Consider the following 15,300-nt stretch of genomic DNA (forward strand, 5'->3'; position numbering starts at 1 on the left):
CGGTGACGGACATTCAGGGAAAAATGTCCTCGTTTCATGGCCAAACTCCAGTTCAACAGACAAAAGTTCTTCACAAACATGAGTTATGCAACCTTTGCAGGTTTCATCCTCTCACACAGCGACGTCACGCCGATCAGACACATTATACCTTCACCTTTTGGATTATTCAGAGAGCATAAGCGTTAGCGGAGAGGTCTTAACGTGGATTAGAGGGTGCATGTCCTCGTTTTGCAAACCGAGCAGCTGAACAGGCCCCGCAGAGATGCTGGATCACAAAGGCATTGTGGGTAGATCACGTTCCGTTCACAAAATGTGTTTAATGCAGTCGGCCAGTCTGCGATCTCTCCTCCAACACACGCTTGTGCCGCATGTCAACAGTGATAAAGCCTGTTGTGGCTAATGTTTCTGGTTTCCATGGTGACCGCTGGCTACCTTCCAATGGTCCGTCGATGGCTGCTGCTCATTGCAGCAGATGTCAAACATCAGGTAGTAGTCCTCGTAGGTGCCATCGCGTCTGTAACCCGTGACTTTATAACAAAGATGATAGCTGATATTTGAGCAGTTGGAGTGAACGGATGATCTTTTCCAAAGGCCATTAGATCTGCCTGGTTCATGTTTGCAGCGCACTACAATGCCCAACCTGATGACGCGTGCAATCAGCAAGCACTTAAATGTCGTTTAATGTTTTCACGCACAATTTCACTCAATCATGTCACATGCACGCATCAATTAACTGCATCAATTAAACGAAGCAGGAAAGATAATCCATCATTCTTCTATGCCACTTTATTTGCTTCAGCAAAATAATACTGATATCAGCATGGAGGACCAGCCGTTACTTAAGAGGAAGAAAGTCTGGAATTGAATTTGCATAGGGATTTTATTTTTTTTTTCTCCAAATGATCTGACGACCTCCTGCTGTCCAAAAACCTGCATATAAGCTCAAGCGGCGGCACTCAGCTGGCTCTGGCTATGATGGATTGAATATCTAACCTTTTTCCTCCAACGTCAGTTTGGATAACCTTCTGCTTCCTGCAGCTCCATGGATTATGCATACATGTACAGGTACACTGGTGGAGTCTGTGGTTTGAGAAGCAGGCAGGTTCAAATCCCACAAGTTTAGTTATCTCTGTTTTGTCCCCGAGCAAGACCTTTGACCCCCACCACCCTCCAGAGCCCAGGGAATTCTTTCTCTGCTTCTAACCCATCCTATTCAAAGATAAATCAGAAGCGGAGTATTCCCTACATGCATCTCTGTGTTTTTGTTGATGAGCCAAATTGTTTCAGAGCTGCAGGTTATTTTTTTGTGATGAAAGGAGGATAATGACCCACGTGGCTTCATTCAGATATCACAAGGTCACGGAGGATTGGAAAAGCAACACTCAGTGGCTTTGCCGAGTTGGAAACCAAAAGGTATCAGATGATATTTGTTTTCTGTTCCCCCTCGGCTGCATAAGTGATGAATATTTAACTTGCTCTGCTGTCAAAGCCTTGATCTCTGGGTACATCCATAGTAATCTTGTAGCATTTGCGAACACACCATTTTGTCTTGTTTTCACATCTCACCGCCAGTAAAACCAGGTTTTCCTCACCAAAAACAAAAACTGGCTCCAGATTGCAGGAATATTCACCGCCTTGCTGTTTCAGAGCGGGCAGGGAAAACTGATCTTTTCTCAGATTGATGCCGTGAGCCAGCCTGGAGAGCGTGAGCATCTGTGTGGCAGTAAATTTTAATTTGCCTTCGAGTTTCCCGGCGATCAGTCATTTTAAATGTCAATACAGACGAAGACGAGGAGGGGCTGTCGTCATTAACCTTGAATTATGTTGATCCTGCCAGCGGAGGTCGTGAAATACTTATTAGGTCAGCTGGGCTTTGCGTCCCTGTGACTGCCAGACGAGGAGAAGCAAGCAGGAAATTAAAAAAAAGTCAATTCTTGTTTTACTTGTGTGGCCCAACTATTTTCTAAACTGACCTGAAGGGTCAGTAATGAGCGAGGAATCCGGTAAAAGCCACACTGTCAGACACACTACGGCAGAGAATATAGCAGCCTTTCGAAAATCAGGCTCATTTGTTTACTTTGGGAGTGAAAAAGTGTTTCCCATCAGTATGCAGATGCAGTGATTGAACCGTGCTTTGCCGAAGCCATCACAATCATTTCCATGATGCTGAATAGAACTTTTCAACATAAAAGTCACACGTAATCAGAGGAGAGACGAACATGCTAATCCGCCACCCTGATATCAAGGTACAAGAAGACTTCCAGGAGACACATACAACTGGCTCTTGATTGCATCTAAAATGGAAACGAGGATAAAAAACGGCGCTGTAAAAGCAGAGCGAGGAGGCAGGAGGAAGCAGCGGCGGTAGCCCTGGTTACAGATGGCAGAGGGACTGCAAAGAGGAGTGAAAGAGCAAAGAAACACACAGTGGAGAGAAAGCGAGATGGACAGCCCCGGGCACTGTGTTTCCATCTCTTTATCGTCCAATTACTCTCCAGCCTTCACCTCCAGGCTCGGCCGCTAATGGATTCTCACTATGGGAGACCCTGGAGTGCGCTGATACAGTAGACGTGAAGACCGTGCGTCGTATGCACGGATTCGTTTGGGTAAAAGCTTCAACTGTAACCTTCGTATCCAACCCAAATCCAAAAAACAAGGCTTAAGCGCAATAAATGTTTTTAGGTAAAAGTAACAGAATAAATGCAACAAGAGCAAATGAAAAGCGAGGAAATATTCCATAATACCTTTAACCATTAGTCCAATGTTAGTCCATTAGTTTGATTAGTCCAATTTTCTCCTTATAATTATGTTGTGCAGTAATATAATGGGAGTGGGAGTAGCTCCTGCCTCACCTTCAAAGGCTTGAAAGCCCTGAAAAGCCTTGAAAGTTTCTTCTGCATAATTTTATTTTCTATAGAGCACTAAATCACAACGGAAGTTAGCCAAGAGAAAATGTCATTCGCACTCATACAGGAACATATAGATGACTTTATTCTGTTATTCTAAATGGCAGATTACATCACAAACTATGTCATGAAATTCTGGAAATGTGCATCCAAAACACAAGAAAAGTTTTCTGTTCTCACGTGAAAACATTGTCAGGACATGACGACAGCATTAGCACCTGGAATCTGACTTTCTTGACACATAACAGAAGAAATATGCAATACCAGTGAAAATTCCAGTAAAACCAGGATAAATCAGCAGGGATTAGCATCAGCCTCAGATTACCTTTGACAACGAAAACCGGTTCGAACATAGATCTCTGCATCTCGCCATTGAAGTAACACAGCTGCATTAGAAGCTCATCTCTGCAACACTTTGATGAACCCATAGGGGTATTTAGCTCATTCCCTGAGTGTCTTATTAGCATAGCATGCTACGATCTGAGGTGCACGGGTATAGAAATATGACAACATGAAGTCAAGCGTGACAACATCATTTCAGCTTTCTGCTTGATTGCAAAGAAGACTGTGCTTCTTTCCCCACAGCGGCTACATAATGTAATTCAGACGAACACCTGTACGCTCAGGAAAACACTATTTTACTGGGGAAAAGCTGAAGCCATGCAGGTGGGATGTTGTGTGTGCCTGCACATCCACCCCTAGAATTAGTACTTGACACTGTGACTCACAACATATCTTTGAGATTTTAGCACATCGGTGTGTTTTCTCACCTTTCTATAGGAGCTGTGGCTTGTTGCGCCTTGACCACAAACCCAAAAATGTACAAACCCGGATTGACGGATGTTCAAACGTTAACTAAAGTCAGATATTAAGCCAAAGCGCACAGCAATGCTGTTGTGATTTGAAATAGTAACAGCCGACTGTGGCATCACGACTTCAAATCGAGCAGAAAAATCCCTCAGCCAACCCCGCTGCATGACATCCACCACTTTATTCAATCTCAAACAAAAGCTTCTTGATTTCGCTCCCTCTTCCTGTGATCGCTGACTGCTCCCAGAGTACCTGTCGGTCTTACGTTCAGACGCACTGCCAAGTTCTCGGGAAAACTGGCAGGTGAAAAAAAAAAAACCCCCTGCTGGCTGCGTGTGTCGCTGCGAAGCTAAACAAGTGGATGACAAAGCAGACGGTGGACAAACAGAATTCCTGCTAGCACTGTGATTTAAAATGTTTTCGGGAGCTGTATGACTGGGCTGCTTTCCTCTCGTTGTTGTTGTAGCTTCTTTCACTTTACATAAATGCCATCGTGCAGTCACTTCAACAGTTAATGAACCTTTTTCTCAAGGTTAATGCTCAAAACAAAACTTAGCGTTAGTAGTACTGGTTATTTCACGCATGTTTTCATCTTCTAAATCCCAATGAAGGACAAAACCAACATCGAAGCTCACTCATTCAATGATTATTCTGTCTAAAAACTAACAGATAAGTAACTAAATAAGATACCCGGACTTCATTTTCTGGATGTAGACTGATTTAGTGCCAAATATTAAAGGTGTAATGATGATAAGCAGCTGTTTGGACAGAAGCTGAGCTCTGTGGCGGCGTCTCACCGAGGACCGCTCTCTTCTCCGCTCATAATGAAGCTGTTTGCACACCTACACAAACACCTACATACATTCAGGTCACACAGGTGCATCCACACGCACACAAAACATACACACACACACTTTGACCAGATGTGAGTAGATCAGTCGTGCCAGATGGCCGCACAGCTGCTCCACTCCTTCATGTGGAAGACGCTCGCCAATATAAAACACCCATATTTCACTTTTAAGTCCCCCTTAGCGTTAATCAAAAGATGATAATTCACCTAAAAGGGACGGCGGGAGCTTTGCCGGATAGGTGGGAGACGGCGAGAAAGTCACAGCGTGAGCTGCATTTCATTGAAGGACTCGACTACAAAGAGGCGCCTGTGAACGGAGGGAAAGGGAGCTCGAATTCAAAACTCCATGTTTTACCATCGAGCCCCCTCCATCCATTTGCTGCTGCCATGGTCTCTGTCCTCCTCGCCCATCATCCCATTCCCACTGTGAGCGAGAGCCGATGCGTCTTTTTGCAAAACTCTGCATCCACCCAAACATTTTGGATAGAAAGAAACACTATTGGTAAAATAACAGGAATTACGGTAATTGTGCCAAAATAAATGACAAGAAAAGTCTAAACGGTGACAATATTAACCAGCACCTTTCAACAAATAGTGATAAATAGAAAAGCAATCGTCCGTCTCAAACGATGTCAGGACCACCTTCCTCTTCAGACGGCCGGTTCGATGCTACGTGGCGAGACAGTCAATGAAAAGATCTCTTGGTCACAGACACATAAAGTGCAGCTATTTTCTTTTTTCGTCTTTATATCCATGAACTTTCAAAGATCCGATTCCCCTCTTAGCTGGAATGTTTTCCATCCTGGAGACTATTGAAAAAACAAATATTTTAGCTTCTTTACAAAATACAATGCAGATTGAAAGGAAACAGCTTTGCTGATGACTTCTAATGAAAAAGCCCTCTGCAGTAATTAATTCCCACAAACCTTCTGCTGAGTTACCTTTAATGTGAGGAATTGCGTTTATTTTTAAAGCCCCCGCAAAAGCTGATGAGATGAGCGTAATTACCATAAATTATCTTCATTAATTTCTTTAATTTTGATTTATTTCATTAGCTCCCTTTCCACAATGGACTGCAGTCGGCCTTGTTTTTGGGGTTTTCACTCTTCAGCCCCAAATAGAGGAGCTTCACTCTTCCAGGGTTGCATTTGGAGCTGGATGACAACACTGTCCCAATTTTACAGCTCCTTCAGCATGACGGATTAACAGGAGCTTCCTTCACAGCCTTGCATCCCGTGGCAAAGGTTCACGTTGGGGTTAGAGTTCATTCAGGGTAATGATGGTGTCCGTTATGTCCTTAGTGACTTAATGTCCCAAAAACAGCTGAGAGATCAATTCTGCAAAGAATTTTTGCTCTGGCTGCATCAAAAACAATCAGTACGTTTCTGAGGGATCACGAAACACGAACAGCAGTGCATTGTGGTAAATCAATGAAAAGCGAGCGCACTGGTCTTACCCGGATGTTGTCGTAGGACCCTTTGTTAGTGACGTCGTACAGGAGGAGGAGAGCTGAAAGCAGGAAGAGAGAGAGAGAGAGAGACAGGTATTAGGAAGTGGATGTTGTTCCCCTGAGAATCCATCCATCTTCTGTCCAACTCAGGAAGCCAATTCCAGCTCGTAATAAACAAATGGCTGAGAGACAGACAACCTCACACATACGCAATGTTCGCTGCATCACACAGTCCACTTGACTGGAAGTATTTGTCATGCTTTTCTCCTATTTTATTCTTATTTCCTCTCAAGGCCGCCACCTGTCTATATACATATATTTCTCTACATGGTGACTCGTCGCGGCTGCAAAACTTTCATGTTGTTCACAAATCAAACCTGATGACTGTCACCAGATGCTGCACGTCTTTGAGAACCTGTAGGTTCCTGGATTATAGCAAAGAGTGAAAAACAGTGGAAGTTAATGTGCATTAATTCAGAATTGGGCCAATGTCGGGGAAAAAGGAGTGAAAATGTAACTAATTCACTCTGTTCAGTCACTTTTTCGCTTAAAAAAATCACTCTGTAGAGATTTGTTTTACGAGTTTCGAGCTCTGTTTGAGGCTGAACAAACCTTTCGGGGCTTTGCGCCGGAGAATCGCTGCATGAGAAACTTCTAAAATGGCTCCTGTTGATTGTTAACAAAGTGCTGAGCTGCAGCATTTAGCACCGCATTACTATTATACCTGACAATATACCCACATATGTGAATTGTAATTATCTCCAACGGCACTGTGTTGCCATGGAAGTTGAAATCACCCATGTTTTTCTTTCATTTTTTTTTGTTGCATAAGGTGGAGGACGGGTATTATAAAGCTCAGTCACATAAGAATAAAACCATTACACCTACAAGGCAATTGTGGCTCATTTTCGCAGCTGGATCCACCTTCGCTAAGAAGAATTAGCCGAAGCTAATTAGTTCCTTGGCACCTCTCCTCCTCCAACTTCACGTAATCCTTTGAGTCAACTTTTCCTTCACTTACATCACATTTGATTGTCTACATAACCCCTTTATATTTCTGATTTATCTCCAAATTGTCCCCCGTCCCCGACCCCTTCACCTCGGCGACGGTTACACTTCGCCCGTCTATTCTAAGTTGAGCCTCTTGTTTGTTTACTCCAGCCTGACGTGTCCGTGAAGGGTGTTTAATGAGTTGTAATCACCGTGAGCGTGTTGTGCCTCTGTCAAACTGAGACAACACAGAGGCGTGAGAGAAAAGAGAAGGAAGACAAAAGGGGAGCGAGAGAGAGAGGAGCTCAGCTCCACCAGTTCATTTCCTCTCAGAGTAAAAACCATGAGGAGTTGCTTTTCCTTCACCCTTATTTAATCCAATTACATCTTCCCCAAAGCGAGGAGAACTTCCTCACGGCAGCAGAGGTGCGGAGCTTTCTTATCACAGATTACAGAGTAATGGGCACAAGAAATAACAAGTCCAAAAGACGGAGAAATCCAATCTAAAGGGCAAAGGAAATTGGTTTAAGTTCTGGAGGTATTACTGTCGCAACATCGCCGGCAAATCTGTGCCGGCAGCTAAGAAACCCTTCCTCGGTTTAAATGTGTGTATTCAGGATCCTGTTCAGCAGTTCAGACTAATCTATTTTCCACCATCCACTCTGTTAAGTACACCTTTTTCTGAGATTCGAACTGTACTGACATGACAGCATCACAATCAGTTTGTCATCAAGATCCCAAAGAGTCGTCGATAAATCTCAACATTCCTCCAACTTCTACCATCAAAAAGCTAAAGGTTTAAAGGCCTTGCTCAAGGGCTTAGAGTGGCAATGTCATTTTCCCATCGAGATGACTTTCTGATCTGGGGATTTGAGGGAACAGCATGCCTTGCTCACGGAGTTGTGTCAGTCTGACGAAAGCCAAACTAACTATGATCAGAACAGTTCGACCACACACCGTTCGCCGCCTCACATGACCCCCTGCTAGATGATCAGCAAATCAATGCAACTCATGCTTGACTTTCTGAGTCTCTAGCAATTTGACAATCAGAGTCCCCACAGGAAACCCCGGGTAAGAAAAGAGAGAGGAGGAGATAGAGGGAAGTGATCCGTGAAGCGTACAGCCATCCATCATCCTCCAGACGATAATCGCAGTCAATAAACACTCGCTGACCTTGCATGCTCTCCTTCCTTGAATATAAGTCAAGCAGATGAGCAATATCTGCAAGTCAGTGCAAACAAACAGATGCATGGCGGCGATATACTGTGGAGTTCCACACATAAATTTGGGACTTTCGTGCTTAACGACAACCAGAATCTGAAGTTAAAATCTCCACAGTGCTGTTCATGTATAAAGTTACGCAATCTTGATTCAGGAAACACCGTAGAAAACCATTTGAATCAGTCATCCAGACATCCTCTTCTTTCATGCACTTTTGTGCTCACTTGCAGCTTAATTCATCCAAACTCTTGACGGGTGCCATTGTAACTCAACGCCACTCACACCGTAAGAATTAAAACAAGAATTTCAAAAGTGACTTTCACGCAGTGGATTAATTGACACGCACTGCCTGAACACTTCCATCACCTTGCAAACACCACCAGCAAAGCACTTAGTCAGTCACTGCCCATTAGTACCTTGATAATTAACGACCAGACTTATTATTGCAGTGCGCTGAAGGCCGGCCGGTGTGTGTGCGGGGGTGATATATCACACTGATGAGTTTCGTTTTATCCCCTCAGGCACGTTAACTGTACAACACAATGCGGAATCACTGCGAGCGTCTCGTTCCACCGTCACCTTCATTAGACGTCTGACGATCCCGGCACCAGCCGTCGTCTCCAGCCTCTCATCAGTGGGGCCCATGGGGCTCCATTCCACCGCACTCTTCGTACAAAGGGCCGGATTATTAGCAGAAGTGAATTACCGAATTCCCCCGGTGTCTGCAGCTGAACCCTTTAATGTTAGAAGCCTTTAATTTTTTTTTTTTTTTTTCAGGAAAAGGCTGAAGTGTTCTGAATAGGTAAAGTATGCAGAGTCCGCTCGCTGGGTCGATATCTGAAGACGGTTAAAGGAGTAATGACTTTGCTCTCTGCGGCCAATTCATCAGTGACGGAGACTCAGGAAGTGAATACAGAGAGACGCTTTCGAGGATTTTTCACAGTCAGACCTTAAAGGCGCCTTTGACTGCGACCTGAAGCATCCATGGATAAAGTGCCAAAATATGCATCTGAAGAGGAAAAAGCTTGATGATGCATTGTAAAGCCTACAGGGCTTCCTTCAGTGTTTTCTTGCAAACTCCGCTTCCCCTTCTCCCCACCTGCCTCTTTCTTTTGTTCCCTTTCTTCTTCTCCCTTAAGTCCCTCTGCCTTGCTTCGTATTTCCAGAGGATATGTGAGGCTGTGTCTGGCTCCTGACGGAGGCCCGCGCTTGATCATCGCCACTGGAGGTAGTGGCTCAAGAAAAACAGAACACAGGGAATAAAAAATGACGCGGCCTCGATGGAACGAGGTTCGGTACGAAGGCAATGTAAGAACTGAATGACACTAATGTAAAACGAAATAAATGGAGCTCCGATGTCTTCTCCAGCTGCCGTTTGTCTCTGCCTTCCAATTTCTCGCAAGCTCATTGAAACAATGTCAAGGAGCATTTTGATCACAACACAGGTAAACGAGTTCAGGAAAACAGGGTCTTCATCCTCATCTTCACCCAGTTTGTGACCAAAGTATAAAAATGGTGAATTCTTGAGTGATTTCAAGGATCTGTCTGATTTTTGCGATTGCAATAACAACGATCACAGGGTTTTGATGGCTGGATTATAATAATACAATGTCTTCAGTAAACTAATAAAGTGACAGCGGTTTATCAGAATGTCTTCATCTGTTCCTCATTGCTCTTCTGTTAAGATGCACTTTATGGGAACGCAAAATTCATGAACCTATGTAATGCAGTAATTAACAGATGCAGTCAAACATGAACAACCGTCCCTTCTGGCACCTTTACTGCCGTCTCAGGAACATAATTATGCTAATTTCCTTTAAAACAAATGAAGGATTTTCGTCTTGAAAAGAGCATACTGAGGAAAGGAGGAGTACGTGGCAAAATACATAAAGCAATGAATGAATTTGTATGAATCCGTGTATAAACTTTATAATAGAATAAAAATAGAAATGCTTTATTATTTCAACTCTATTCTCTTGACCTCAATATTCTTGGAATCATTCACTCCCAACAATTAATGCCAACCCTGCCTTTACTTTATAAATGTCCGCGCAAACAAGTTCACGTCTAATAAAACCAAACTGCTGCGTCCACGCAGCATCAACATTGAAGTGCCTTTATTGAGATGAAGCTTCACGCCATGAACTTCTCCAAAGAGAAATGATGATGGGCGCAGCAGCGGAATGGAAGCACGCCGTTCACAACAATGCGGCCTCAACAACCCCTTCAATCATAACCCGGCCATTAGGAGACCTGTAATGCAGCCATTACGACTTCTATTAACTCGGTTCTTCTGCTCACTGAGACTCATGTGAAATAACGGTGGAAAAGAGCAAGAAATGCCTGTCATTAGACAAAGTGGAATATGTTCCGCAAAAAGACCGATCACACAGAGAAGAACATCATGATGATGCTTTTTATGTGTACCTCTTGGGATGACGAGTCCTGAGCTGCGTTCTGTATCAACGCACCTTCACATCATTTCTCATGATGGGGCTTTGAACAGAGACACTCGGCCTCCTCTGGTCCGTAAACTCTTGAAAAAAAAAATGAGCTTCATTCTTCTTTAAGTCCTCTGTGATCATTTCAGGGTTTCACTCGGAGACATAATGCCACTTCATTACCTGACGAACTCCTTGTGAAAGCGCCGCAAGGATTTCTCTGTACTTTTTTTATTCATTCTACTACTTCACTCCATTAAATGTCTGGCTGGGAAGGACATCCTACTCTCCAGATCACGATCCCTAAAAAAGTATCTCCGTCTCGACGCACGATGACGCCATGAATTTTCGGTATTCAGACTCATGTTGTGGAAAAGATAAAAGGCGTAAATGAATGACGGCGGGAGCCCCGGCATCTGAGAGAGCAGCTTTTCAACAACAAAGCACATTAAATCAAAAGAAAAAACAGGCTGACAGATGAAACGCTTCTCCAGCTCATGCAAATTGGAAGCAGAACATTTGACATTGACAATCAGAATATTGTGCAGCAGCAGGGGAGGCGACGGGTATCGCATCAGAACACATGATGCTGGAGCAGGTGTGGGTGAGACACGGTCTTCTCAGGACATTTCCGGAAACATCGTGTGGAATCGGAGGGACGTGGTGAGATGGTTCAAGAGTGCCACTGAATGTTAAAATTGTAAAACAAGCACAACAGACATTTGACATTTTTTCATAAAATTAAAACAATGAAGCTGATTGGATTGAAAATTCACAGTTTTAGTAGAACAACAGAAAATATCTTCCTCTGCAAGTGACTTCTTGTAAAAAATAAACTTCTGCTTTCCACTGCTTCCAATACGCACTCATGTGGAATTGCTGAGATGACTGTTTTATTTGGTGCAATAGAAAAAAAATAAGATAAAACTGAACTACATTTTCCATTTCTACCTCTTCCCTCTCTTTCCATTGGAATCCTTCACTTCTCTCACATACCACATCTGATTTCCCCCTTTTTTCGTGTCCTGTGGAAATGACAACTGTTGACTCCACTGGGAGAAAAAAAACCTGCCTGCGCCTGGTTTTCTGGACTCGGCTGGACCTTTGCGGCGCCCTCTGCACCAGATGGGCCCGCCAGATTGCGCTGGGCTCCTTCCAGCCTCCAGCTCATTTGCAGCGATTGTCTGGATTTTCTTGCTCTCTCATTACGGCTTTAATGACAGCTGCGATTTGGGGGCAGACAACACACATCAGTAGCTTTCCGGGGGGCAACGCGGCACGGTGAGACACGCCCGATTCTTCCGGAAGAATGGCTGAGCTGTCACCGGCAAGATGCTTTAGTGACTCCAGGGATGGTGAAGTTAGCGGGTGGAGGTGTTAATCATGAAACACCTAAACAAAAAAATGTTTTAAAATTTGTCAGAGGAAGTCCAGAGTGTCTGGAGTATTCTCCAGTGAGATTATCCAGACATCCTCTTTATCAAACGCTCTCGGCTCGCTCACAAAATGACACGCATTATCATGTCGCCCAAGCAGTGTGTGTGTGGGACTGTAACTCTCATCAAAGTCCAGTGTGTGACCCATACACACACCCCGCCTGTGTATAAAAAGCACCATGTCTTGCCTCAGTCAGCAGTTCTTCTGCACATGCGTGACTGGATGGACAATAACATCTATGGCGGCATAGATTTAAGTTTTTCCACGATCACATGACTTGTGTCGACCAATTGATGGATTACCAATTCATATCATAATCGTTGATGCTATTTTTGGTAACACTTTACTTGAAGCCCCCCGGTATAACACATTGTAAGTAGGTCCTGATGTTATAAAGCACTGTGATCATTTACGAGTGTTTATAACTACAGTTATACAGTGCTATAATGTACTTATAATGTGTTATACAGGGGGGGCTTCAAGTAAAGTGTTACCCTATTTTCAGTCTTGGTACACAGATAGTGGATCGTTAAAACTTTAATCAGTAGATCTACTGCAACGTTGACATTTGAGGGTTTGAAAGAAAAAATGGGATTTCAATGGGAAATGTGTCTCATATTTCACACAACATTTGGGTTTCTTGCATTCTCTCTGAACCAAACTGAGAAACATCAGAATTTCACCTGGTTTCTCCATCAGTTAAAAAATTGACTTAATGTAAATTGAAACTTTGGTTTCAATTGATGAACGGGCATTCATTATGTGTGTCCCAAATAGTGAATGTGATTGCCTGAAATGAATAAATGAATAAATAAATGAATGTCTACAAGACGCCTGTTATTTCTTCAGATCAGAGGTGGGCACTCCTAGCCTTGAATATTCACAGTTTTAGATGGATTTGAAGCGTCCTGCTCTAACATAACTTATCCTCATATACAGTTTATTGCCATTCTTTCAGCAGAGTGTTGTTAACACAATGATTAAATAAAGCATATTTCAGCAGGCACACCTGGAGACCATGCAGGATCAGTAAAAGTGTCCATCTCTGCTATAAATCTTGGGGTTTCTAAGCTAATTTTAGCATTGGAATAATAAAATAAACAAAATGGTTATATGGTATAACTCGTGGGGAAGCTTCAAAGGCAATTTTCCAAAAATATATTTTTTTAAATGATTGTTGTCAAAGTTAATTGTAGGATGATGACCCTTTCCAGAGCATTTAAACATGTATCAATGCATATAAACCTAAATGATTCTAAAATTTGTGTTTCTGAGTTCATTTCCAAGAGAAAATATGAAATGCATGAATTATTTTCATGAAATAAGTTGACATAATTCTCATAAATCCCTGGGCAACAAGAGCTCCGTCACAATTTGATCAACCTCACAGTGATTTAGGAGATAATATCGAGTTAGAGTGAACGAACATCACTGCTGAGCATGACTGAGCGCCCAGGATGGTTGTTATTCTGCAATAAAAAAAATTATCTTAACAGGTGCAGCAAATCTCAGATCTTGAATTTCTGTACATTTTTTTGGCTTGCCAAAACCTGGCGTCCACATCTACCACAAGGCAACATGGCCGCCACCTGTTCAGTGGAATGTTGAGTGTTATAATCTCTATCCACAAACCTGTACAAGATCATTTTATGGATTTCTACATGTACAATTTTAACACACTGCATGCTTAAAGTAATCCGGCAGAAAGAAGGTTTTGCTCCTTTTTGAGATAATATTTAACAGGAATGAAATTCCTATCTGAATATTGAGTCTTTTCACTCTCTGCCACTAAGCTCAGTGAATTAGTGGCAGGTTTGATTCACAAACTACATGGGCATGTCAGGGACGTGTCAAATCCCAGCAGTGAAACACAGGCGACAGTGAAATGTGACTCATGTCGTGCCGTAACTGGCAGTCCGCAGGTGAGCTTTCACGTCGACTTATGAGCACTTGTCAACCTGGCGCCTCTCAGCATCACGTCGGCAGATGGAGCAACAGTGGGAGTGTGTAAAAGCGTGAGTGATTGCTCAGCACAGCATATGAAATACAGTCACATAATCCTTCACACTGATCCTAATTGTGGGGATTATGGAAGCTAATTTAATGAAAAAGATCAATTCTATGTCTCTATTTTAATAAACACTCATGCATTTGGCATTCCTTTGCTTAAAATAAACCTTTACTGCAGTAATTTGGAGAAATTTTAATTAATACATGCTGATTACAGATCGTCCCCATGTGAGCTCTGCCATGTTACATCCTGGTCCCGAACTCGGCGGTTGGTTTCAGTTCAGGCTACGAACGTCTCCCACTAACATCAAAGAGGGTGTCAAAGAAATGTAATCAAAGGGTGGTTTCACTCATTTCTTATCCTTTTAAAATCACCTCCACCTCTGCTCTCTTCACTGCTGGGTTTTAATTAAAGGCTGAGAAGCAACTTAAAGCAGCTAAATGGGCAGGTCTGATTGAGATCAACGATTTCTGAAACCAAGATCTAGACTTTAAGGGGCCGGGATCGAGTCTGCAACACTGACTGGAGATGTTTTGACTTTACTTTTTCTGACCAGGATGAGAGGTCGACATTAACCACCACAAAGTCACTAAACCGTGTCGGCGTCCACGTTGGAGGAGCTGTCGTCCCATCCATTTCTACATACAGTCCACGGCGGATGCTCGGGGCTCTCGGACCGTCTGATCTTTACGCGTCAGTCTCTGAGTCACCAGAAGACGTATATTAGTTCACACGATTCGGCGGCAGCTGCGTTTCCGGCCGCATCCTCTCCCCCTGGTCCGGCCTGTCAGATCGAATGAGCTTTAGTTGAAAGTCAGAAAGAACTCGGAGGAGGTGGTTGGAGGCTCCCCCGGTGCCTTGTTAGAGATCAGTGAGGGCAAAGGACTGCACCGACGGATCAGAAACGAGGCTGGGCGTTCGGCCAATCTCTCACACTCACGTGCTGGAGAAGAAGTTCCTAAAACCCTGCACACACGTGCAATCGAACGCCAGCACATGCATTCCTAGAGTGAACAAAAGGCAGGAGTAGGTTCATTACGTCCAAACACTTTCCTTCTTGATGCTGTTTGTATGCAATTGGTGTTCTAGGCAATGTCCGCACAGAAAGGTGTGTGTGATTTCATTGCTGTTGTGGGGATGTAAATAAAATCAAACTCTCATTTTGGGGACTTCTTGTGTTTTGC

General features: G+C 43.4%; 1 protein-coding gene across 1 annotated transcript in view; it reads right to left on the reverse strand.

Moving 5' to 3' along the window:
• Nucleotides 1-15,300, reverse strand: part of rab26 (RAB26, member RAS oncogene family) — a 70,336-nt gene that overhangs the window by 17,645 nt on the left and 37,391 nt on the right. Inside the window, exon 5 of the mRNA XM_030098488.1 lies at nt 6,023-6,075. Within this exon, the coding sequence (XP_029954348.1) occupies nt 6,023-6,075 (53 nt within the window). The remainder of the gene's footprint in view (nt 1-6,022; nt 6,076-15,300) is intronic.

Source organism: Salarias fasciatus, chromosome 8 (genome assembly GCF_902148845.1).
Source record: "Salarias fasciatus chromosome 8, fSalaFa1.1, whole genome shotgun sequence".
Lineage (NCBI taxonomy): Eukaryota > Metazoa > Chordata > Actinopteri > Blenniiformes > Blenniidae > Salarias > Salarias fasciatus.